This window comes from Xenopus tropicalis, chromosome 9 (genome assembly GCF_000004195.4).
Source record: "Xenopus tropicalis strain Nigerian chromosome 9, UCB_Xtro_10.0, whole genome shotgun sequence".
Classification (NCBI taxonomy): Eukaryota; Metazoa; Chordata; class Amphibia; order Anura; family Pipidae; genus Xenopus; species Xenopus tropicalis.
This window is the reverse complement of record NC_030685.2, coordinates 52,974,109-52,998,684: the sequence shown is the minus strand read 5'-3', so window position 1 is coordinate 52,998,684 and position 24,576 is coordinate 52,974,109. Positions and strand designations below refer to the sequence as shown.

The 24,576-nt window shown below is 39.4% G+C and overlaps 1 protein-coding gene across 2 annotated transcripts; it reads left to right on the top strand.

Annotated features, from left to right (window-relative positions):
• Positions 1–2,789: 2,789 nt before the first annotated feature.
• Positions 2,790–20,648, top strand: spats2l (spermatogenesis associated serine rich 2 like). Of its 2 annotated transcripts, none has more exons than XM_002937711.5 (9): positions 2,790–3,583; positions 9,218–9,280; positions 9,473–9,707; positions 12,070–12,205; positions 15,421–15,479; positions 16,142–16,251; positions 16,942–17,044; positions 18,666–18,886; positions 20,279–20,648. In XM_002937711.5, exons 2-9 carry the CDS (start codon positions 9,242–9,244, stop codon positions 20,570–20,572), a joined length of 1,197 nt encoding a protein of 398 aa, XP_002937757.1. In that variant the 5' UTR covers positions 2,790–3,583; positions 9,218–9,241; the 3' UTR covers positions 20,573–20,648. The 2 variants fall into 2 exon arrangements, with proteins under 2 accessions (XP_002937757.1, XP_031749273.1); XM_031893413.1 differs by lacking the exon at positions 2,790–3,583 and adding an exon at positions 5,203–5,397.
• Positions 20,649–24,576: the final 3,928 nt, after the last annotated feature.

The window sequence follows — 24,576 nt, the reverse complement described above, 5'->3', positions numbered from 1 at the left end:
TTTCCCATGTATTTTACTTTACTAGTAGGGCCATTCAGCCCTTTCTCAGGTAACTTTGTTTATTCTTTACAGTGCCGCCTGGGGCATCACTTTACCAGGGTCAGTAATAAGCTGAATTTTTTTTTTTTTATATTTTTAAGAAAAAGTGTGACTGTTTAGTGCAGAGCACAGGTATGTGGAGGGGAGGGTGGCATCAGGTCTGCTGCCTCAGACAGCAGCAGGGTCAGAAGGTCCCATGATTCTTTGCCCTACATAGCTAGACATTTTGAACAATTTAGTTTTTGATCTGCAGAAGTGTTTTGCTTGTCTATGAAACCTTTCTTTTACAAACCCTGTACAGAACCCTGCAGCTGAAACGGGCTGTTGTTTTAGCTTCATCTGAAAGCCACAAAGGGTTAAGGGAGCATGGAGATGCTGAATTCTTCCAGTTGTGTCCAGTCATTCACATACTGATGATTCATTCACTGCATCCCTTTAAAAGACATATTCATGCCTTTTTGGGGGGTTTATCTTAAGTATGAAAAAATGTGTTTCCCTGTAGGCACAAAGATTTCTTTCATTCGCCAGCTGCTCAGGTACGCACAGAATGTTCCAAAAGCTTGCAGAGCTTAAGAAAAAAAAAAAATCTTGGTTTCTGAGTCCAGTTATTCCAAATCCAAAATACGTTTGCAGCCATTGTGACTCTTGAATTTAACTACATTTTCTGGGTCCTCTACCTAAACGCTACAGTAATAATATGAATGTTCTATATTGAACATCTAGCTAAGAGGCTTGTTTTTAGCAGTTCATGACAGCCACAAAGACAGAATTTCCTAGGGGTAAAATCAAATAAATTTACTTTGTCCAGTCAGTTTGCAATATTAGGAACATATATTGCCAACATTATAACCAAAATTCACTAGTGGAGAAATGTACTAGTCTGTGCTAATGTGGATAAGTCACAATTTCTCTATAAAGCAGCTTTACTTTTGTACAGTTTCTAGTGTTGGAGTTTTGTGAATGGTTTAGGGACCTCAGATTGTAAGTTCCACTGGCACAGATGTGAATGATAAAAAAAAGTTTCTGTAAAGCACTGTGTAACATGTTGGTACTATATAAAGAAAGCATAATGATTGTATATAGCTTTCTTTTTAGCTGTGCCCACAGATTTCACTACGAAACGGAATAATATGCTAGAAAGCTTAATATAATAGTGTAAATATGATTTCCAAGCTGTGTATTATAGTCCCTGGCTGCATATTATAATACTATAACCCATAACAGGGTAGAACAGAGGCTGTGGTCTGATTAAAACAGGGCGGAGTTTGATTTCTACATTTAATACACAAAACCTATAAGCATAGGTAGAGGGTGAATTTTTAGTTTGGAGAGGCTAAAAACAGGCCATACATAGAGTGACCTAAAGCTAATGTGAGTGTTAGTGGTATCCACTAGGGACTGTGCAAAAGCGCAGATGAGAGTGCTGTTTTAACCTAAAATATTTAGACTGTAAAAGTATTCATACATGTGAGGGGTTCTCTGTCCATTTGTGTTTGTGATCAGTTAGCTTAAATGTGTTTTAGTTTTATAGAGAAAAGAGCAGCGGTACTGACATCCCAGGCACATCATAGACAGTGAGATTCAGTCTGTATTTACAAAGCCAGCACATTATATGCAGTGAGATGCAGTGGGTACTGATAGCAGATATTCAGGCGCTGGCACTATAAGGGCTCTGGCACACGGGGGAGATTAGTCGCCCGCGATTAACTCCCTGTTCGCGGGTGACTAATCTCCCCGAGTTGCCTACCCCTGCCATCCCTCCGGCGAACATGTAAGTCGCCGGCGGGATGGCAGACACGGCGGCGCGATTTAGCGCAAATCGCCGAAAAAGACTCGCGAGTCTTTTTCGGCGATTTCCGGAAATCGGCCCGCCGCGTCTGCCATCCCGCCGGCGACTTACATGTTCGCCGGTGGGATGGCAGGGGTAGGCAAGTCGGGGAGATTAGTCGCCCGCGAACAGGGAGTTAATCGCGGGCGACTAATCTCCCCCGTGTGCCAGAGCCCTAACACTGGCACTAATACACAAAATTGGTTTGTTTCCCAGCTATGCAGTCTCATGAGGGCTCCACTATAACTATAAATTAACAAAAGTGTGAAAAAAGTAAGTGCAAAAAAACAACAACAACTAAAAAAAATATATAAAAGCACAATTAGCTTTTTCATAGGAAAAGAGTTAGTTTAGGACTGGAGCATGGGTAATAGAGATATTATAGATGCCAGGTGAAAAACTATTTAATTTTAGCTAGTGATTGAGCCTTTAGAACATATACAGTATAGTACCCGTGGGAGTGGGACGAAATCTGCAGCAAAAGTTCAGAGTTGGTGAGGTTCTTCGGTAAAGGTTACAGCCTGCAGATCCTTCTTATCAGTCTATTTCTGTAGTGCCTTTAGTTTGTAATATTTCCCCAGCCCTGACAATACCTGTGCCTTGATTGGGCAATTTTACTGTCTGTCAAGAGAGCTGTGCTTTAATTGGATTAGCCCAGAAAGAAGGATCCAATCAGAGTGCAGTTATTACAATAGAACTGTATCTTGCAGGAATGGAAGAAAGTGTCCATTATGTCCATTGTGCAGAAACAGAGTGAGGTTTTTTTAAGGTGCCAAGCAGGTTTGGGGAGGCCTAACCTTATTGAAAATTCGCCTATGAGTTATCTGATCCTTATAATACGGGTACAGGATCCCTTATCTGAAAACACATTATCCATATAGTTCTGAATTATGGGAAGGCCATATAACATAAAGTCCATTTTAAGCAAATAATTTTAATTTGAAATGATTTCCCTTTTCTCACAATGGGTTTAGCTCTTACACAGGAAGATAAACAGATCAAATGCTGTTCATCACTCTCTACAGAACAATACAGAGTGCAAATCTTTGGTGTATAAAATTGGATATTTGTAGCCATGAAATAGTTTATTTATAGCTGCTAGATGAACAGATACAAACAAAATAAATAAAAAATGTATTTTCAGTGTTTAAATGTTATTAAATTAAAATGTAAAATTAATCCTCCTTTGTAGCTGTATATCAGTTCTTCTGCACCTTCTCTTTTTGAAGCTGTAAAATGTTACAGGTTTTCTGTGTTGTGAGAATAACTCTGACTTGGGGGCAGATATGAAAGGTAGATTAGAGCTGCAATGGGCGTATTAGTTGGGACTTGGAAAAAAAATGTTTTGTGAAAAGTATTGTGCTTTTGTAGAGCTGCCATGGTGCATGCACAGCTTCAGGGTGCTTCAAAAAATAGAAACAGAGTGTTGTATTTGGGTGGATATTTTTGGGAGGCCCTTGGATAATACAGGCTGTGCTTGATCTTTCTCCCACTATATTCTTTCCAGGGTTATATGAGGACACTGAAATAAATCAGCTACTTTCAGCCAACCTCTTAACTCATTCTAACAGCAACAGAGTCCTCCCACTTCTTCTGTCTATTCGCTCTAACACTTGGGTTCGACTTTGCTCCTAAACTTCCCAGATAGTTCTGTCTCCTTCTCTGCATTGCCTCTGTATTCCACTCTGTCTGTTTTCTGTGAATCCTCAGCTCCAGGTAAGACTTATTGTACCAGTCAATCAGATCAGAAAAGAATGTTTGTATTTGATCAATGCCCTGTTACTTTTGCTTTCAGATTTTGTGCTTGGAAAGACATTTAATCTAGGGCAGCATCCAGCTTATTTTCCTGCAGATCTTCCAGTACATAATTAACAAAATTCCTGGCAAGTTTTGCTTTTATGTATTGCGAAAACTGCAGGGAAATAAATTCACTTGCCTAACTTTCTGCAAACTGATTTAATTGGTTACTGATTTGTGATGCCTAAATTGATTCACAGAAGTTTAGCTACATTATCACTATTTTATACAGTATAATAATGCTTAATATACATCAATATTTTCTGCATATATCAAATATGAATGTATATGCATTAAAATATATATACATAGATATAATAGGGAAATATTCGCATATTCTGTAGTATTATGTAAGTGTGAGATCAAATGCAATTGCCAAGCGTAGTTCATACAGCATGTTTTCCTATTATTACCAATTAGTATAAATGTATCCTTGTGAAACTGCGCATAGGGTTTGGCTTATTTGAGCAGAACTGTAGATGCAACATTTTAGGAACTTACTGCTTAACCCATTCCCTGCTAAACTGCCTTAAGTTTGGATGAATGAGAGTTTCATATGTTGGGGGAGGGAAATTCCTTGGGGTTAGGGACAAGAATGCTGTGGCTGGAATGTGGTTATTTTACAAAGTCTGGCACAGTACTTGGTGATGGACAGAATGGTAAACAAACCCTCCAATTATAATCTTATTACATGGAGCCTCAGATACAGCACATTTAAAAAACAAATTGGTTGTAGGGTAATATTACATCCAGCAATTGCCTTCTGCACTTTGCAGCTTTTTTAGGAAAATATTGGTGGCTATTATGTGCTGTTGTGATTTCAAAAGAGGGTGGCCAATGGGCTACTTGTCACTTTAGGCAGCTAGATAAACCTTTTTTCGCATTTTTAAGTGATACTGACATGGTGCTATAATTGGTAGGAATGTGTCCGTATGACTAAAAATGGGGGACTGCACAATCATTTTTTTATAACATCCTCCCCCACGCCACAGCCCAGCATTTCTGAAAAACCCCGACAATCTGGCAAGGCTAATCTGTGATTTAGAGAAATGGAGGGCACTCCTGGCTAGAATATCCTTGCCAAAAAATTATATATACAAAAAAAAACAATAAAGTATCCAGGTGCTAGGGTTTTAATAATCCCCCCATAAGAGGACTATAAACATCCACAAAAACCCTGCACACCAGAAAAAACTTCTCCAGGGAGGTATTTATAATTTAAAAAAACATTTTATTCATTTAAAAATAATACAGAAAAAAGTATCAAACTTTAAACATTGTATATCCATCAAAAAGCAAATAAATACATACCCCCAGAGCTCCCTTGACAAAGGCGTTTGAGCCGAAACGTTGGGGTATTCTCTCATCCAAAGTATCTGCCTTCATATCTTGTTTTTTAGTTATTACACTGGGGGTATGTATTTATTTGCTTTTTGATGGATATACAATGTTTAAAGTTTGATACTTTTTTCTGTATCATGTTTAAATGAATTAAATGTTTTTTTAAATTATAAATACCTCCCTGGGGAAGTTTTTTCTGGTGTGCAGGGTTTTTGTGGGGTTTTAAGGCTAATCTGTGAGCCAGGGCTGTCACCCTTGGTTGGATGGGGGCTGCAGGATCCGTCAATAGGCTGGAGCCTTTACATGTGGATATTAGCCCTTAAAAGGATCATGCCACCTCCAGCCAGCATGACTGATGGAACACCTCTCCCTTCTCAATCTGGTCCTAAACTGTAAGTAATGCTGGGCTTGGGGGTGGCTTACAGGGACATATAAATAAAAGAATATTTCTGTAATATGGAGAACCATTTCTTAAGGATACTAAAAGTATGCATTTTTGCACCAAAACCCACTCTGTGCGCACGCAGGCCAACAACAAGCCTGGTGAGGCATTAGCCTTAAAGGTGACATTAAGTGAAAAATAATACTGGGGTGTGAAGCACTCCCCCACCAGTGACTTTTTTTTAAAAGTTAACCATGTAACGGTACTTAGCTACAGAGTGTAGGTGAAAGGCAAGATGAAATGCAAGTATAAGCCCCTGGTACCTTTAAGAGCAGAATTTCTGTTTCTTAAATTCAACTCTTTTAGTGCAGAGGTTGCAATTGTTACCCTCCCAGAGTAACACTAAAGTAAGCACAGTTTGGAGGTGAGGGGTTGACATTGGGGCTGCTGGTTCCAGGTGGTGGCAGCCCCATAAAGACCATGGCTGGGCACTTGCATAGTATAATACTGCACAGTGTCCAGGCCAAGTTGCTGCAAGAGACACTTGGGATGGGGGACAGGAAATGGGATGACTTTTTAAAGAAGAGGTGCACTAGTCCAGGGTTAAAGGTTAACAACTGTGGTGACTGGGTGGGGGTGAGTAAAAATTGCCATTCCCCACTGTGTGGCAGTGCCTTACAGCAACGGCAGTCAGTGAGATTTGTTGTGCACCAGAAATCTTCGCTTCCTACTTGGAACCTAAAAATACCTCTCCCTTCACTAACATTAAGCTGGAAAGTGGGCAACAAATTTCATCTACCAGAGGTCCACCTGTCACATTGCTACATGTGTTGCAGCTACAGTGTTTCCCAAACATTAGTATGGGTATTGCTACAAGATGCAATCTGACTGCTGCTGTTTCCGCAGATGGAAATGCAATGCTATAGATCATACTACTGCCACTTTAAATAGGGCTCTATGGGAGATGGTAATGCAGTATTATGGATATTTCTAGATAATGGGTTAAGGAAAATATATTCCACCACAGTATTTAAGAATAGCTGATTATTTGAATATATCCCCCCCCCCCCCCCCAGAATTCTTTGGAGGCTCCTTGAGGATCCAGTAGTTTACGCCAATATAGGAGATTTATTGCCTTGGCTCCCCCCAATGTTAAGAAACCACAGCTGCTCCATTTTGCACAGATCCATATAAGGGCTGAAAAATGGAATTTAAAATGAAGTGAAACTTCTGGGCAGGAGCAAATGTAACCAAAGGAATGCTATGAGATTATATGAATGTTAAAGCAGAATTTAGCAAATTATGTAAAAAAACCATTTAAGGAGGGAAAAGTATCAATTTATTTTGAATTAATCGCAAAGTTCCAACACATTTCGCAGAAGCAATTCTCTTGGTTATGTTGAAGGCATCAGAGATGTGCAGCCTGTGGCACTGCAGCTTTTTCAGGACTACAACTTCCAGCATACCCCACACATATTCTTTTGGAGGAAAGGTGCTAAGAATAATAAATATGTGTGAAGTTTATTCACCTGGCAGGAATGTGTAGCTCTTGGGTCAGGGAGGAATATCGCTTGCATTTCCTGTTCTGTGCTGTGTTTACACAGTCTGGGATATTAAGCCTGTAACTCTCCAGTGGTTGCTGAACTGTAGCTTTCTGAGAAATCCAGTGACATGGGATTCTTGGAAGTTGTGCTATGGGAACAGCTGGGAATCTACAGATTCAGGATCATTGCTGCAAATCATAAAAGGGACAATTTGCCTTTACAAACACATTTTTTTTCAGTTGATTAAAAAATGTTTTTACAATTTATTTTTTTGTATAAAATGTACATTTTAAAAGTAAATTAGTTTTTTTCCCCTCTCTCCAGCAGCTGCTTAGCAGTCCTGGCCACCTACTCTCTAAATAATTGAATATGTTAGTACAGGTATGGGATCCCTTATCCAGAAACCCATTATCCAGAAAGCTCCAAATTACGGAAAGGCCATCTCCCATAGACTCTATGGGAAGCTGGTTGTAGTAGAACTATATCTCTTGGGTTGAAAAACTAAAATGGGTGCCAGTGGTTCTGTAAACCTAAATTTACCCATGAGTTTATACATGTTGAGTGCCTGTCACTGACCCAAACCGCATAATCTTCACGCCCAAATTGCATCCATTGTCCAGCACCCTGCTTTGTTCTACATCGCATTATTAGTTTTTCCTGGCAGCCATTTTCTCCCATCCAACATCATCACACCCTCACTCCTCCTACAAACACACGTGTGAATAATGTAAAATTTAATAACAGGATATAATGTTTGGTACCCCCCCCCCAGCAGTGATTATAATCTTACATGATACCCCAGGCCAGTACCCCTGTCAGCAGAAAACTGCACCTACTTGGGGTACCTGTGCGCAAGCAATCCTCTTCCTCCATTCTTCATGATCTGGGTAGAGATGAATGGGCAGTACAGTGAAAAAGCTGGCTTTTTTGTTAAAGTTTCCTCTCTTCTGCACATGCGCAAGCAGCGCAAAGACAGAAGAAGGAAGAGGATCACTGGCTCACATGTACCCCATGCTGGTGCGGTTTTTGCTAACAGGAACACCAGCCTGGGGTATCAGGTAAGTGAATACAGTCACTGGGGGGTGTCTAACATTTAGGCACCCCCCAACAACCATACCCTTATCCTTTAATTTTACTAAAGCTTTAAAGTGTGCATGGCTACGATGGCAAACGCCAAAGCTAATCCCAGAGGGAGGAGGGAGAGTGAGTAAGCAATGAGAAGGAATGCAAAATGATTAAGGGAATGCTGCAGTTTTACTGTTATGTTTCGAAGGACCAGAGTGGCAGGTATTAAAAGAATGGAAATAGGCTTTTTAATGATTAGATTTCTGTCTGGGAGGTTTACATGTCCTTTAAACAGTAAAGGCTTTATTAATTGAATCCTCATAAGAGACACAGGTGTCAGGCATATAATTACAGTTATAGCTTCAAACATTTAGTATTTTGCCCCATGGGGTGAATCATTGAACAGAGCATTATTTCAACCTGAAACTGTCACTCCCAACTTTCAGGATTCCTCTCAAGTTGAACCTAGGGGAACTCCTCCAGTCCTCTTCCTAGGTCTGGGCAGTAGTGTGCCCAGCATTCTAATCCTTACTAAATCTCCTCTGCAGCTTCAGGCTGCTTGACTATCTAGCCCTATTCCTATCTATCACACCTAATAAGGTCCAAGACTATCCTAACACTTACTAGGCCCTATTAAACAAAGGTTCCAGTCTCATCCCCCCTGCCTGTTTAGGTCACGGAATCTCTCTTAGAAAGAGATGGGCTCTACATTATATACTTTAGCACAGTGACACTCTCTGGCTAGTCACTGATCTTACAGGAACTTAGTTCTATAACTAAGGACCCCCTTAGCTGTCAAAAATCTAGGGGACTGCCTAAATAAAGGGATAGCTCTTTTACCAGTACCCAACAGTAAGGGGCGAATTTATTAACATTGGAGACAAACATTACCATTGATGTTGCCCATAGCAATATAGCGGGATGCTCTTTATGTGAACGGCGTTAATAATGATGTTTGAACACAATTCACTTTGTGCAATTCAGAAGCAGCAATGATAGAAACACCAGTGGAACCCTAAAACTAGCCCAAGATCGACATTATTTCAGCGATAGCATAGTGTCAATTTTGGCAGCAATAGCATTGTTGCGTGGGGTCCACTCATTGTCAAGTATCCTCTAAAGCACAATATTTTAAATGTCATTGGTCTATACTAATGAATTTATCCAGGGGTAGTACAGTACTGTGTTAAGCTATAATGTGTTAAAATCCTTCTTTTGCAGTGTTCTTGATATATATGAAGCAGCATGGAACAAGCACAAAACAGGAATAGCACCAAAGATCATGTACGTATTGTGGCCAAATCATATGGAATGTGTTATGTAAAATAAAAATACAATGTAAAGTATCTGAGATCTACAAAGTCTTCAGCATGATGTAAAAAGCAGTTCTCTTGTAATAGTTACAATGACTAGAATATAGGAAAAATAATATGTTTTCACAAAATTTTCACATGATTCTTGATTTTGGATTTTTAGGTCCAGAGACACAGAAAAAGTAAGACAAAACACAGTCCTGGGGTTGCCAATGAAAATAATAATCCAGCTGCACTAAGACAATTGAAATGTCAGCTGGAACCCTGCCCTCTATTGAGTGGAAATGATAAAAAAGATTCTGTTTTGCACATTTCTGAAGAAGGTGGAATTGTGAAGAAAGTGGAAATAGAAGAAAAGATGTTGAAAAAAAAGCTGAAGGCTCTTCCTGAAATCCCAGGTGAGGTAAGCTGTACTAGGCTTTATTGCTGTACTTGGAGGAGTAGAAGATAGTTTGGTGGTGTGACTTGTAGCAAAACTGATTTTTCTAACAATGGCCCTTATGCCACTGAAATACAACTCCTACTACAATGTCAGAGTCTTTGGCATTATGCACACTGTTAGCATGTTACCCTAAAATATTGCAGGCAGTCCACCAAGGTTTTGAAGAGCTAATTTACAATTGGGAGGTGGAAATGTTTTCCTATTCTGGGTTTCTTGTCAAGTCAGTAATGTGCTTGGCCTTTTTGCATCCCACCTGTTGAAGGGGTTGGATGAAAAATTCAGACTAAACCACAGTCTGCCATTGGTACACGGTTTAAGCAAGCACTGCTGGAAGTTGTATTTGTGAGTAACTGCATTGCGTCATTTGTACCTGTCCTGCAAAAGATTGTTCTACATTTCCTCCACTAATGCCACAAGGACCCATTCCAAGGATTAAGGCCAAGGGCACAAGGGGTGTTGTCTCTGCTTCTCTGCTTTGTTTTTTCAGACTCGCTTCCAGGTCATGATATACAATATCTAACAGAATTAAATCTAAAGCAATAGGACTTTCTTGAAAACATTTCACCTCTCATCTGAGTGGCTTCTTCAGTTCAGTTGAAGTCCAGTTGCTGTAGACTTAATTCTACTTAAAGCTTTTGGTCAGACACCCCTTTGTGTAAAACTAATAATATATCGCACATGTTATAGTTTCTGGTGTATCTATTATAGAAAACAAACATTCACCCAATTTCAAACCCGTAAATCTTTGGAACTGGAATTTCAGTCCACTGCATTGAGTGCTCCAAGGATCCATCCTAACAGTGAGGAAACTCTGGTTAAACTATTTGCATAATAGAGTGTGGCAGATCAGGGTGTGAACTAAATTTTCCCAATATTCCATTTGGGATCTTTGGGAGGGTTGTCAAATGACATAACAAACTAAATTAAATGAGTGAAAATCAATGTGAGGATTGCACACACTTAAGACCACTGAAGCCCACCAGTGAGTAAAGGGACATATACCACTCCCCAATATCTGCAGTGAGGGCCTAGACATTGAATACAGGGTTAATGTAATCTGTATTCTACCTTAAAGGCAGCAAACAATGGGCATCTATATGCTAAGAGAGAGAATGTAATGTTACCCCTTTTTGGCTATATCATTCAAAATGTCCACCTAGGATAGAGCACAGGGTACATTTGCAGAGTGGAAGCAACTACACGGAGGGTGTTGTGCAGTTACACCTCCCACTGCAATGTGTATGTGACAAGTGCAATAATTAAGCAGGTGGACACCAGGAGCTATTTCAAACAAAGAATAACTGTTTCTTGTCCAAGAAAAGTGATGGTAATGCAGGGCAAATCAATACTCACTCTTTGAGGAGGTATAACAGAATTTCAGCAATACAATTGATGTTAATGCAGATTAAGCAGGGAAGCGGGGGTTTCCACCGGTTTATCCCTCTCATGCAGAGTATGGGCAGGGTAAAGACAACCAACAGAGAGGTAAGTCCACCGGTTTATCCCTCTCTTATAGAGTTGGGCAGGGTTAAGACTGACCTAGTCCCACTTTTGTGTCCCTAAGCAAGGCAAGTAAGCCTGTAGGAGACTAATCCTTTACTCTCCTCTCCTGGGTGAAGCAAGAAATCTGCCTTTTCTAGATACACTCTGTCCGACTCACCTTGTTCTGATATTAATTAACCTGTTCTTTCTTTACCTCGTTCACGGTGTCCCTGCTCCCCGACTGTACTAAGGGTGCTTGTCCCCTTAGGGCCCAACCTTCTGGGCCTTGTGGATCCCAGGCTTCCTGGAGACATCCACTTAGGTCAGATGCTGCAGGCCAAGAAGAAAGAACCACCCCTTTCCTAACACTATATTAAAGTGTGGTAGGGTGTTGTCTAGCCTTGGGCCAATAATAAGGTATATGTTAATACCAAATAGATACATTCATCCTTGCCTAGTGACAAGGAGAAAGGAAAAGTAGGGTTGAAAGCCATAGGGGCACATTAACCCTATGGGTCCCTGCAGTAATAAGAGGTGCAAAATCTGCTATAGCCCTAGTAACCCATAGCAACCTATCACCAGGTAGCATTTACTAGTAAGCTGAAAGCAAAAATCTGAATAGTGTTTATGGGTTACTGGGCCTGGATATGGTTTACTAGGCCACAAGTATTGCCAGTAGTGCCACATCATTATGCACAGTGTCATTCAGTGTTGCTTTATAATTGAGAAGCAGATAACAATTCTCAGATTTTCTATATAAAGAATGTATCTTACAGATGGCTATCACAGATAATAACCTATAGGTTCAGTCTTATAAACTACAATAATATTTCTAGGTTTAAACCTTGAGAAGTCTGCAAAAGATCTTCAGCGCTGCTCAGTCTCAATTAGCAGATATCGAGAGATGGTTAAGGAAGAAGTGGAGATGTCAGTGAGAAACATCAAGAGTACATTTGCTGAGTTATACAAGAGGTTGGTGATTGTTAAATATTAGTTTTGTGTTTCATGCCAGTAGTTTACTACATCAGCACTGGCCCTTGTTCATGAATGAATGAGGGGCGGGAGGGTGTTTGAGACATTCCTAGATACAATACCTTGCCCAGACTAGAACCAGACTAGATCTGTATTTGTCAGCTCTGCATGCCGGGTATCATAAAATTACTGTCAGTCACAGTTTAGGCATAACTGGTAAATGTGGGTCTATATTAGGTGTAGGATTAGTATTGTGCCCAGGGAGCAAAATGGGTCCCCTGGTGATGCAATTCTTTAATAAATGACACACTTTTTTTGCAAAAAAATAAAAGTCAGTGTGCATTAGATAAAGCTTGTTCTTTATTTTTAAGGCTAATGCAAGATAGATGGCTCATCCAGCATAGGTGCAGGATTAGCCTGAAAAGACATTGGGGTTCAAGTCTGCAATCCCTTTAACATATAAACATGCATACTCACTCGCATTCAGGCTCATAAGAACTAACACCTGTTCACTATAGTGAGCAAACTCTCAAACACACACTGACACACTCACACATACAATCCTTCTCTGACAAGAAGTTTTTCTAACAGAGACATCTAAAGCCCTCAATTACAACTCTCACATACAAGCAAACAATCTCTCTCAGACAATCGTAAGCATTCTTTTGTCCCCAAACACCCTCAAGACATTAGGGCACATGTACATTTGCAAATGCAATAAACAAAGTGCAATTTCAAGCCCAATTGCCATGTTTTTTTCCCACTATGCAGTGCTTTTTCCCAGAATTCAAGCATCATTGCAGAGGCAGGGGCTCAATTGTCCTGCACCTACTGCAATTGTGTTTAATTTGCCAAAATTACCACAACTGTGTATGAATTTCATTCTATATTGGACAGAACTGTGCGTATGCCTGGCTTGCGTCATTTCTGGTGTTTGAGTTGCAAATAATGTCTGTACCTGATTCTTTATGGGCAAGTGTGCCGTGCCTATTGATGCTGGTGCAAAGGGAACCCTGGAGCTAGCACTTGGGCAGGAGGTGGTGGCTCTAGGGTTCCCCTGTGTCAATAGGTGCAGCAGGGCTCAATTCAGAATGGAAAGCAGGAAGGACTGAGTGATGGCAAATTCTCAGCCACCTCTTCTGGGCCACGTTATACTAACTACAGGCTTAGGCAAATGCAAAATTTCTTCCAGCTTATAACCTTGAATAAATGCAAAATAATGCTGGTTCAGTGGTTTTATGATTTTTTTGTAGGTCCTCAGAGCTCAGAGCAAGTTAGAGATGGTAAGGTTTTGTGAATGTAGCGCACTTTTTGTTTCCCTATAAGCAAATTATGTCACAATTATGTCACTTCCAGATGCACGCCCTGTCTCACACACCTTGCACACAGGTTAGACTAGTGTCACAGTACCCCAAAGACCAACCAACACCCACTAAACTCATAAAAAACTTGCTGCCACCACTTTTCACGTTGGCGATGAGAGATGCCAAGCACTCTAGTATTAAAGAGATACTGACACCAGAAATTAAACCTTTTTTTTTTACATCTATCATAACATTGTCTTTGCATGACCTTAATTTTTGCCATAAAAGTATTTGCCCAATGCTTTTATATAACCTGTCTGATCGCCCATGTTCCCCTATAAGGGGGCTGCCATATTTGTGCAGCAGTAGGCCGTTAGCATTAGAAGCTATAACTGACAGGCTGAGAAGGGACAGTCAGGTTGGCTAAACAGTCAGGTTTAGGGACTTTAAGTAACAATTATTTACAAAAGCAAATCTCTCAGCGAAAATCAATCAACATGACCTATAGGCAACTTTTTATGTACATTCATATTTTGAGGAGTCATTTTTTAGTGTCAGTATCACTTTAAAAGCGCTCATGTAACTGACACACACACTCTTCCTATCAACAGTCAAAAGGTTACTCAGTATACAGGTTGCAGAGAGCTAAGGCACACAATTACATACTCTGAGATTAGGTTAGCTTAGAGCATGAAGGAAAAAACTTATTAAAATTTAGTGTTTAATATTATTAAAGGTATAACAGTGTATATACAAACAGATATACAGAAAAATAGACATACAGAAAAATAATTACAAAAAGTTTTTTAACATAGAAATCCTGTACTGTATCAAACAGTGTCCTTCTAGTCCTGGAGGCGAGGGAAAACCAGTGGGATGAATGTCTAATCGAAATTGGTCCTCTAATCTTTAGTCAGAAGAGCTGACTATTTATCACAGTTTGCAGGGGCATCAGGTAACTGGACACTCTTCCCCCTAAGAATGTAGAAGGGCCGTCACCATTAGCAGGACACAGTGTGAGTTTTATGATCTCCGGAGTTTATGGACTGGACCAATAATATAATGCCCATAACTCCTTACAGGAACATATTAGAGAAATAATATTAAATTGCATAGATTATGATTTATAATCCTGATTTCATACAGACCAAAAATTACTGCTGTGTGACCTGCCCCTGCCGAGATATTCCTATCTGATAAATTGAGTGCCCAAAGTCAGTCATGTTTGGACTCGTTTGACAGGCAATATCAAATTAAACCTATACCCATATTTTGATACCACTGGTATAACAGGTATGGGTTCTAGGGTGATAAATATGGGCCTTGATGTGAACTTTAAGTTACTGTTATGTGGGCTTTCACTCCCCCCACATGGCATGGCTCTTATCTGCCAGGACTTAGAGCAGGGCATCCCAGGACCTTTACACATGGATGGTTACAGACCTTAGTGAACAGAGGCCTGTTAAATATCTATTCCTGGTACGAGGGAAGATATTTGGATACCTTGGCCTGCTTTATTAACTTTTACAGGCCTGTATCATGACAAGTGTTTTTTTACAATTTCAGTGGCATTGCAGCTACGGCTAAGTTGTGTCTGCTGCACTTGTGCGTGTTGTGACAATATATTGCCAATAAGCATGCACTTTTCCCAGAAAATGTGGAATCGGTGAAAAAGGTGGCTGTGCTAATCGATATACTGTGAGAAAAAAAGAAGGAGGGGCTGATATTTATGCTTAATACTACTGGGACTCATGATGCACCACTAATTCCCTTGTGAACCCATCTTTCCTCAGTACAACCGACACCCTAGAAACTCACACACTCACACCTTGTGAATCTCTTGCTTAGTCTTTTAATTACAGTATAAGCAGTTTTGCATATTGCATTGATCTTTTTATTCTCTTTTTTCAGTCTTATAGACAGAGAAGCTCAGTTGATGCTAGAAGCAGAGAAGCTTAAATGTGAAGCGTGTAAGTAAATTTCTTTAACTTTACTTGACAAATAGTATTTTATTATGATTTCCGACCAAAAAATGTATGAATAATGAAACATAGATTTATAAATAAAAGCTATGCTAAGCATTTAGATAGTAGAAGTCTTGAGAAAGTTTAGGAGATAGTTTGGAGTAAGAATAGTTTAAGAGAGTGAGAAAGAAGAAGGATGGATGGAATACTAGTGGCCACAAACTGCCCACACTGCAGTTAGCAGTAGCATCTGGTTGTAAAAGCTTTAGGCAACAATCTTTTCTTTGTATAGCAAATGTCCTCCAGATGGACAGGATACCTGTCTAATCAGAGATCCATTTTTGCTCAAATAGAAGTTTGTTGCTGAGCACTAGATATGGTGAGCACATAGAAGATGGGCAGTGAGAGAGAAAGAGGATTAATGGCAAGAGATGTACAAAGAGATCAGAACAGGCTGCGGTACAAGAGTAGGGCTCTAAGTGGCAACCTTTAATAAAGTGAAAGGAAATAGTTAGGATTTAAGAAAACTGAGGTATAAGTTGGATGTACAAAAACATGTAATTAGGGATACTTGTGATATAAATAGCCAAATAATGTTTGACAGATATTTAAGAAAACTAAGAACATTTTTACCCACTTACAATAAGTCATTCTTTATTTACATCCAGTGGAAACTTTGCTGGCCAGAGAGCAGAAGGCAGAGGAATTGAGAAGATTTACAGAATTCTCCAGTCAAAGGACAGATGTACAGATGGTTGAGCTGAGATCCCAAATTAAGGTTTTTTCTTCTTATACGCCTTAATTGTCAGAAGCCTTCTCACTTTAAATGATCAGTACGTCACACATCACATTAACACACATTCATTTTATGAAAATTTGAATACAGGTACCTCGAAAATTAGAAAAAAATCATACATTCTACAAATCAAGCTGTTTTCCTATATAAATGAATTGCAAAAGGAGCTCACAGACCAAAGGCCAGTCCATGAATACAGTACTGCCTGCATTCAGCAGCCTGGTATTCATGGGAGTTGGGCATGGCATGGCACATAGTCTATTGCACTCCTTAGTGTTCTTGCACTCTGCATTAGGTCTTTGTAAATGATCCCTATAATTTTAGTATGCATTCAGTTTTATGATTAACCCACTTCAGGTTTAAACTACAAAGCTGCAAAATGTCTATATTTCTGCATGTGTAGTGTTTAAAAAGCTGTCCTAAAGGGTCAGATAATAATGGCCAGTTGTGGCATTTTCAGCAGCATTGTCCAGATATCTTCCCTTGTGCTTGATAAAAAGCATTTCTTTTGCTCTTTATAGTATTATGCTTTTCCACATTCAGTATATATCAGCATTTTCTTCTGTAATATAGGACATTTTCCCCTGAACCTTTGAAATATCAGGCCTTTTCCTGTGAAATCTCCTTTTATATATATTAGCCCTGCTAATAAAATAACCATTAACACTTTAGAATCTTGTAAGTGATCGCAAATATGATGAGGAGCTTCTAAAGACAGCAAGGATCACGTATGATGCAGAGGAACTGAAGAGGCAGATTCTCACTTGTGGAGAAAGTAAGTTCTAGCATCCTGGGTTTTAAAGAAAATTTCCATGCAAAAACTGTTTTTGCATAATGAAAGAAAATGTAATTCTAAGCTACTTGTGTAGAAAAAAGGCTTTCAGCTGTTTTAAAGTTATGTTGGGTTGAAAAATCCAATATATTGTTCTTTGACTTATTGTTACTTGTTCTTCAGCTTATTCTTCTGCTTTTTATTGTTCTTATTCTTAGCGCCCCCCATTTTCGCTACTCCTACAGTTTTAGGGGTATAACACCCAAACTCTCCACACATCTTCGCCCTATAGCAGAGCAGGTTGCTTGTGCTTTTCTAAGCGATCCCGCCCCCGTCTTTTTTTGGTGCCGCTTCAAACACCCTGATTTTCTCATTGACTTTGACAGGGAATTTGCTTCCATTTAACCACAAGAGCATTAGAGAGGTGGGGTGCTGATGTTGGTACTCAGGCCTAGTTTGAAATTAGCCCTACCAGTTCTTCCCTCTAGTGTTCATTTAGGTTGAGGTCAGGGTTCTATGGAAGCCAGTCACATTTTTCTACTCTAGTCTCAGTAAACCATTTTGTATAAAGTTTTTGCACAGGGACAAAATTATGGTAAAACAAGATAGGGCCTGCTTATTAGTTTCCACAAAGAAAGGAACAGCTAATTGGCAGTAATATCGCTGTACATTGTAGCATTAATATTTGCTTTGCCTGGAACCAGGGCCTTAGCTCAAATCAGTAAAACCTACCTCACTCCATTATTCCTCCTCCAAAAAACTTTTTTTTGCATACAGACAGGAAGAGTTCTTCTAGCATCTGCCAAACCTAGATTCATCCTTCTAAATGCCAGATGGATAAGTGCAATTCATCACTCCAGAGAAGGCATTTCTAGGGGTTACTTGTGTGCAGACTCCATGTTCCTGACAAATAGTCTTGTCTTGACATTGCTTACTGAGAGTCCTGATGTTGCTTACAGAGACAGTTTGGAATATGCCTCTAAGTACATCAGTTTAGAGCAGGGGTGTCAAACTCAATCACATAAGGGGGCCGAAATCTAAAACACAGGCTAAGTCGTGGGCCAAATTTTTTATTAATATACTTAGTAAGATACTACGGGGTATATTTATCACAATGTGTAAAAAGTGGAGTAAGACATTACCGGTGATGTTGCTCATAGCAGCCAATAGATGCTTTGCTACTGTTGAAATCTGATTACTGATTGGATGCCTTGGGCAACATTACTGTTAATGCTTCACTCCACTTTTTACACAGCATGATAAATATACCCCTTAGTCTTAGTTACTATGTGAGGAAAATGGAAATTGATCAGGCTGGATGGTCAGACACACTCACCAAGGGCCACATAAAACAGTCAGGTGGGCCGAATTTGGCCCCCGGGCCTTGTGTTTGACATATATGGTTTAGATGAATTGTCCAGAGACTTTTTGAATTGAAATTGTTCATTATGCAGAAAAGCTGTTCAAAAGGAATCCATAATGATTACAGATAGTGAAACTCTCAATACTTTTAAAACTGGTCCAGGGGAGATTTGTTATTTGAAAATTGTCCTTGTATGCTTTTATATACTTTAGATACATTATAAAAATATTTTCTTATTAATTCTTCTTTTCCCTTCTGCAGTTTCTCATCCTAAAAACAGTTATTCTGTAAGGGAAGTATGCAACCAAGTTATGTCATATGAGGCAGACAGTATCACTGATACCAGCCCAAAAACTCAGTGGAAACTTATGCAGAAACCACCACGCAACAGCAAGAGTTGTGCAGAAAGCACTAAAATTGCAACTGTCATTTCCAAAGAGCCTCTGGATTCTGACAGCCCTTCTGCCTGTAGCACTAAGCAGGTAATATATGGAGTTATTAAGATTGTTATTGACTGTTTCAAAGTAAGGTTAATATATTTATTGGAAAACATCAGAGGGCTGCACAGATTGCATTTACATTTTCTGGATGGATTAGTGAAGTGCCACTATGCTTAACATGGTCTGGTAATTCCAAAGAGCCCCTGGATTATAACTACTAAGTTGCTTGTGCTAAGGAGGACTCCCAACTTGCTCAGATTATGTGGTAGTTGGAAACATTTTCTGTGAGAATTTTTTTTGCACCATATTTATTTTACAATATTAATTCCACTTTCTTACTTTCTTTAAAGGGAAGGAAAGGCTAAGTCACTTGGGGGTGCTAAAATGTTAAGCACCCCCAAGTGACTTGAATCGCTTACCTCGTACCCTGGGCTGGTGCCCCTGTTAGGAGAAAACCGCACCAGCCCGGGGCACCTGGGGCGATTCGCTTCCTCCTTCAGCCTTCCTTTCCCCTAGACTCCGAGTCCGGCGCATGTGCAGTAGAGTGAAAAAGCCGACTTTTCTGTTAAAGTTCGGCTTTTCACTCTACTGCGCATGCGCGCGCAGCGAGAGAGGAAGGAGGAAGCGATCGCTACTACCCCGGGGTAGAAGGTAAGCGATCTAAGTCACTTGGGGGTGCCTAACATTTTGGCACCCCCAAGTGACTTAGCCTTTCCTTCTTCTTTAATGACTCTTGGGTTGAAGCAAACTTTATAGAAGGAAAGGTAAAAACTAAGTAAGCTTTATCAGAAAGGTCTATGTAAATACAGCAATAAGCACCAACAAAAAAACTGCACTGAGTTCTCTGTCAAAAGAAACAGGATTTGTTGTCTCTTTGTTTTCCTGTGCCAGAAACACACAGCTCTCTCCTCTCTCTTGCTCCCCCCTCCCTCAAGAATGCTAAGAACTCACTCCCCCCCTTAGGAATCTGGACTGAGCCAGTCAGCAGGAAGCTTCCTCATAGTCTTACAAACTGCACATGTACACTGGTCTTGGTGCAGGAGCGAGGCATTGTGGGAACTTTCTTTACGGAGCTCAGTGTTTTTTTTTCCTATGAGGCTTCTGATCATCTGAATGGGAGAAATATGGGGAGACTTAAGGGCACTATTGAGAAAACTGAAGGTATGTCTGCAGCTTGAGATTAACTCTTTATTAGCCTTTCCTTCTCCTTTAAAAGACATTCCTAGTGACTCAAATACTAAACCTTTTTTGAATTTGAAAAGTTATTTGACATAAGCTAGTAAAAGCAAATGATAGCTCAGATTAACTGGCTTCAAGGACCACTGCCATCACTGATCTGCCTTATTACATCTCTTTATATTAAATAATAAACCTTGTTTTTTTGTTTTTTTTTTTAAATAATGTATGTTTAACAAAAATAACTATCTTTTGTAGAGAGGTGGACATTACCAGCAGAGAAACCCTGCTCCTAAATTACAGAGGATAAGAATGAAAGAGCAGGCCGAGCATTTAAAGATGGAAGAAGCAGCTCAGGGCTGTAGCACTATTTCTTCAAGTGAAAAGATAAGGGGGCAGCACTACACCCGCAGGAATAAATACAGGAGAGGCTTACAGAATAATGGGCTGCCTTTGGCTGAGGACAGTACCAAGCACAGGAGGGATGCAAAACAAGTGGAAAAACAGACACCATCTCAGAGTGACTCTCACCTGCTAAATCATAATAATTGATATGTTACCTGTCACCCGATGATCTCTTTTGTACAGCTGAGCAATAAAATCCACAAAATCTGTTAGCAAATCCAAATATGGTGTCAGATTTCTGTTTAATTCGAAAACAGGTTTTATATTTAAATATAGTTTCCTGTCAAACCGGTGTTTTGAGTCATAGTTATCAAGGGGTTAAAAAATATCTGCAATTTTTACCAATAAATCTGAATGAACTGCATACTTTTATCAACCGAAAAAACACCAGTGGGACAGTACCACAATTAATAATGTTGTTTTGCCTCGCTGCTAAATGCAGCTAATTTATGGGGTGTCATTTCTCTGATATACATTTTGTCTACAAAAATACATTCCCCAGTACACAGAATGAATGTGTGGCCATATACACTGGTAACAAATATACAAAAGACATATGTCTGAGAATAAAATCAATTTTATGCACAAAACCATATTATTATATTACAAACTCCATTCTGTAAATTTTAACAAGCATTCTGTCTCACAAATGTATAACATACATGCAGCAGAACCAGTTGTTTACAGAATTAATTATGTAAGACAAAACTTTGATAAATATACAATGGTGTAACTGACTAGCATATTCCAAGCTAGATTTCATGACAAAATAGATGCTTGTAAAAAAAAAAGCAAGATTATATAGCACAGAATTCATTCTATCAACAAAATGAATACTCACTTCTACAAAACTGATAAAATTGACTCCAGTTAAAACCTACATATTATTGTATAATGAATATGCTTGTTTCTTATTGGTTCAGGAATTTGATTGGTAGTGTTGTTTCACAGAATGGAAATTTTTGCATTTTTGTGGAACTGGGTATTCATTTTATTGATAGAATGAATTCTGTGGTATAGAATCTTGCTTTCTGTCACAAGCATCTATTTTGCCATGAAAATCTAGCTGGAATATGCTATTCAGTTATACCATTATATATTTTGTTGAAGTTTTGTTTTTCTTAATTCATTCTGTAAGTAACTTTACACATAACTGGTTTTGTTGTATGGATATTATACATTTGTGAGATAGATTGTTTTTTCTTCTCATTCTTCACTCGAAATATATCTTTTGTATATTGTGCTTTGGACAAATGGCACCACATACTTACCTGCCATAGCTTGTCTTATTAAAGTACACATTTGAGGGATTTGGGGTGTCCCTTTTTGCAGAACTTACTTGCTATCAGTGAGTGTCTCCATCAATTTCCTACTTTTAAGCTGATGTCCATAACTCCATGCCCTTGTCTCTAGCTTTCCCCAGCTCCTTATAATGTTACCCTTCTTAATATTGCTAAACCTCAGGATATGCCAACAAACCTCATTTCCATCCAATCAGCTCTCCTGCCTTTCCTTCATCTTATACATTTACTTTTCGCATTATACTATTGATGTTATTCATTTCAATGGGAGCTGTTTTTCTGTGTATCAGGCTACACCAGGGGTCCCCAACCTTTCTTACTCATGAGCCACAGTCAAATGTAAAAAGACTTGGGAAGCAACACAACCATCATAAAAGTTCATGGAGGAGCCAAATAAGGGCTGTGATTGGCTATTATGCACACTATCAGCTTACAGGGGGCTTTATTTGGTAGATAATCTTGTTTTTATTCAACCAAAACTTGCCCCCAAGTCAGGAATTCAAAAATAACTCCCAGGTTTGGGGGCTCTGGGAACAACATGTTGCCCCTGAACCACTGGTTGGGGATCACTGGGCTACACTGGGCTACACACACATACACACACACATATATTATACATAGTAACTTGATTGAAAAAAACACATGTCCATCCAGTTCAACCTTTTATGCCTACATGGGGGGGTATTGCGCTCTCTGCGATAGCGATGTGGCCCCCCCTTCTGATGCGAAAAAGCTAAGTGTGGGGGGAGCGGGGGGTCAGCATCAACTTGCCCTCCTCAGCCGATGCCACCCAGATTGCCAGTTTCTAAAAATCCTGCTGCAAGGATGCCACATCCTGGATGGAATTAATTGGGCTTCATCCTTTTGTGTAACACTGATACATTACTTCCAATACCCTCTTCTAAATCATTAATGAACAAGTTAAATAGAAGTGGACCCAGTACAGAGCCCTGAGGATCCCAACTAAGAACCCTACTCAAAGTAGAGAATGTACCATTAACAACCACCCTCTGTACCAGATCCTGTAACCAGTTTCCTATCCATGTACAAACAACTTTACTAAGACCGACAGTGCACAAGAGTTTAAAGTGCCCCCCCGGCACCATCATATTTTAGGAACACCTAGTAGCTGCTGGGCCTGCTGTCTAAGTTTACTAAACCAAGTAAAACTATGGGAGTCTTCTAGAAAACCCTGTTTGGGCTATGCTGGCTGCAATTAAAGGCAATCTAAAGCCATAAATACAAAGTTATCATTGTTAAGATACATCAATTATAAACTTTACAAATAACTTTAATAACTTTAAAGTTATTTGTATATGTAATAACAGCACTTTCCCTGTGGGTTCTGACTTTTGAACCAATGTTCAAATTGGTTCACAGCCCTGCACATCCATGGCTAGCTTCTGCTACATTATTGTAAGAAAATTACAATGCAAAGAATGAAAAAGAGAGTGAGAGTAGGGACCAATATTTAAAACAGACTATAAGTGACAAAGGGGCATTTTTATAAGTGACAGAGGGGCATTATTATATAAGCTAACGTCACCGGTGATGTTGCCCATAGAAACCAATCAGATCTTTGCTTTTGTTTTCTAACTTGTAGGTGACTGTTGAAATGTAATTGATGATTGGTTACTATTGGCAACATCACCAGTGATGTTGGCTTAATAGAAATGATAAAAAGCCATTATTTGTACACCAAAAGAAAGAGAAAGGTTGCCAGCGCTCAGTATGCCTTTATAAATCATTTTTACTAAAAACAGGGTGTTAGTATCATACTTTGCCCAAAATATGTAAGCTCACGTGCCACATCAAGGCCCCTCATTGCATGGTACTAACACCTAATTTTTATCAAATCATGTCACTTTCACCTAAGAAATATTTTCAAAATACCATCATTTATCACCCAAGATGCTGACAGAATTTGAATTCACTTTGTCATCATGTAGCACATTTATTGGCCATCCCCTCCAGAAACTGTCACCTCTCCAGTCTGTATTGAGACTGCTGCCAGACTCATACACCTTAGTAACTGCAACTCCTCTGCCATTCCACTTTGTCAATCCCTGCACTGACTTCCATTCAGATTAATATTCAAACTTATGACCCTCACATGAAAGCAGTTCATAATTCGGTCCCACTCTACATCTCTAAACTTATCTCTAAATACTCTCCAAACAGCTTGTTACGCTCCACTACTGACCTGCTCCTCAACTCCTCTCTCATTTCCGTCTCACATGCAGGACTTTGCAAGGGCTGCACCCTTTCTCTGAAATTTGCTCCCACGGACTGACTTTCTCCCAATCTTTCTGCATTCTAAACATCTTTAAAAAAAAAAAAAAAGTATTTAGAGAATTTTAACCCCATTTAGTTAAGGATAACTTCAGTATGCCACTAAATGCAATACCCTGTGGTACATCTCTCACCTTGTTTACTTCTGATCTTGCCAATTCCCACACCTTGTCTTAACCCCCTTCTCCTTTTAGATCATAAGCTCTTTTGGGCAGGGCCAAGTTTGTGCCTATGTATATTCCTTTTTGTCACTTGCCCAGAATTCTGTGTATATATCAGAGCCATTGTGGCTTTACTTGGAACTTAACTTTTCAAATTTTTGCTGTGCTTTTTTTCTTTTTTATTCCATAAAGGTATGACCTTTAAATAACTTTTATGTTCAATCTCATTCTTTCAGATTAGCTGAGACTTCTGTAATACTTGTTCATTTATTGTGGTTTGTTTTTTTTGAAAGAGAAATAGAATCTTGTTGTACTTTGCACTGTTAAAGTGCCTCATCCAACTGAAATACAGGGGCGGAACCTAGGAGTGTTTCACTGCTGGCTTGTTTTCCTTAAC

Bases quoted from the DNA above. Each gene is read 5' to 3' on its own strand.
- spats2l (XM_002937711.5), top strand. From the start codon at position 9,242: ATGGAACAAGCACAAAACAGGAATAGCACCAAAGATCAT. The intron at 9,281-9,472 runs GTACGTATTGTG...TTGGATTTTTAG, and splicing joins GGAATAGCACCAAAGATCAT to GTCCAGAGACACAGAAAAAG. The intron at 15,480-16,141 runs GTAAGTAAATTT...ATTTACATCCAG, and splicing joins GAAGCTTAAATGTGAAGCGT to TGGAAACTTTGCTGGCCAGA.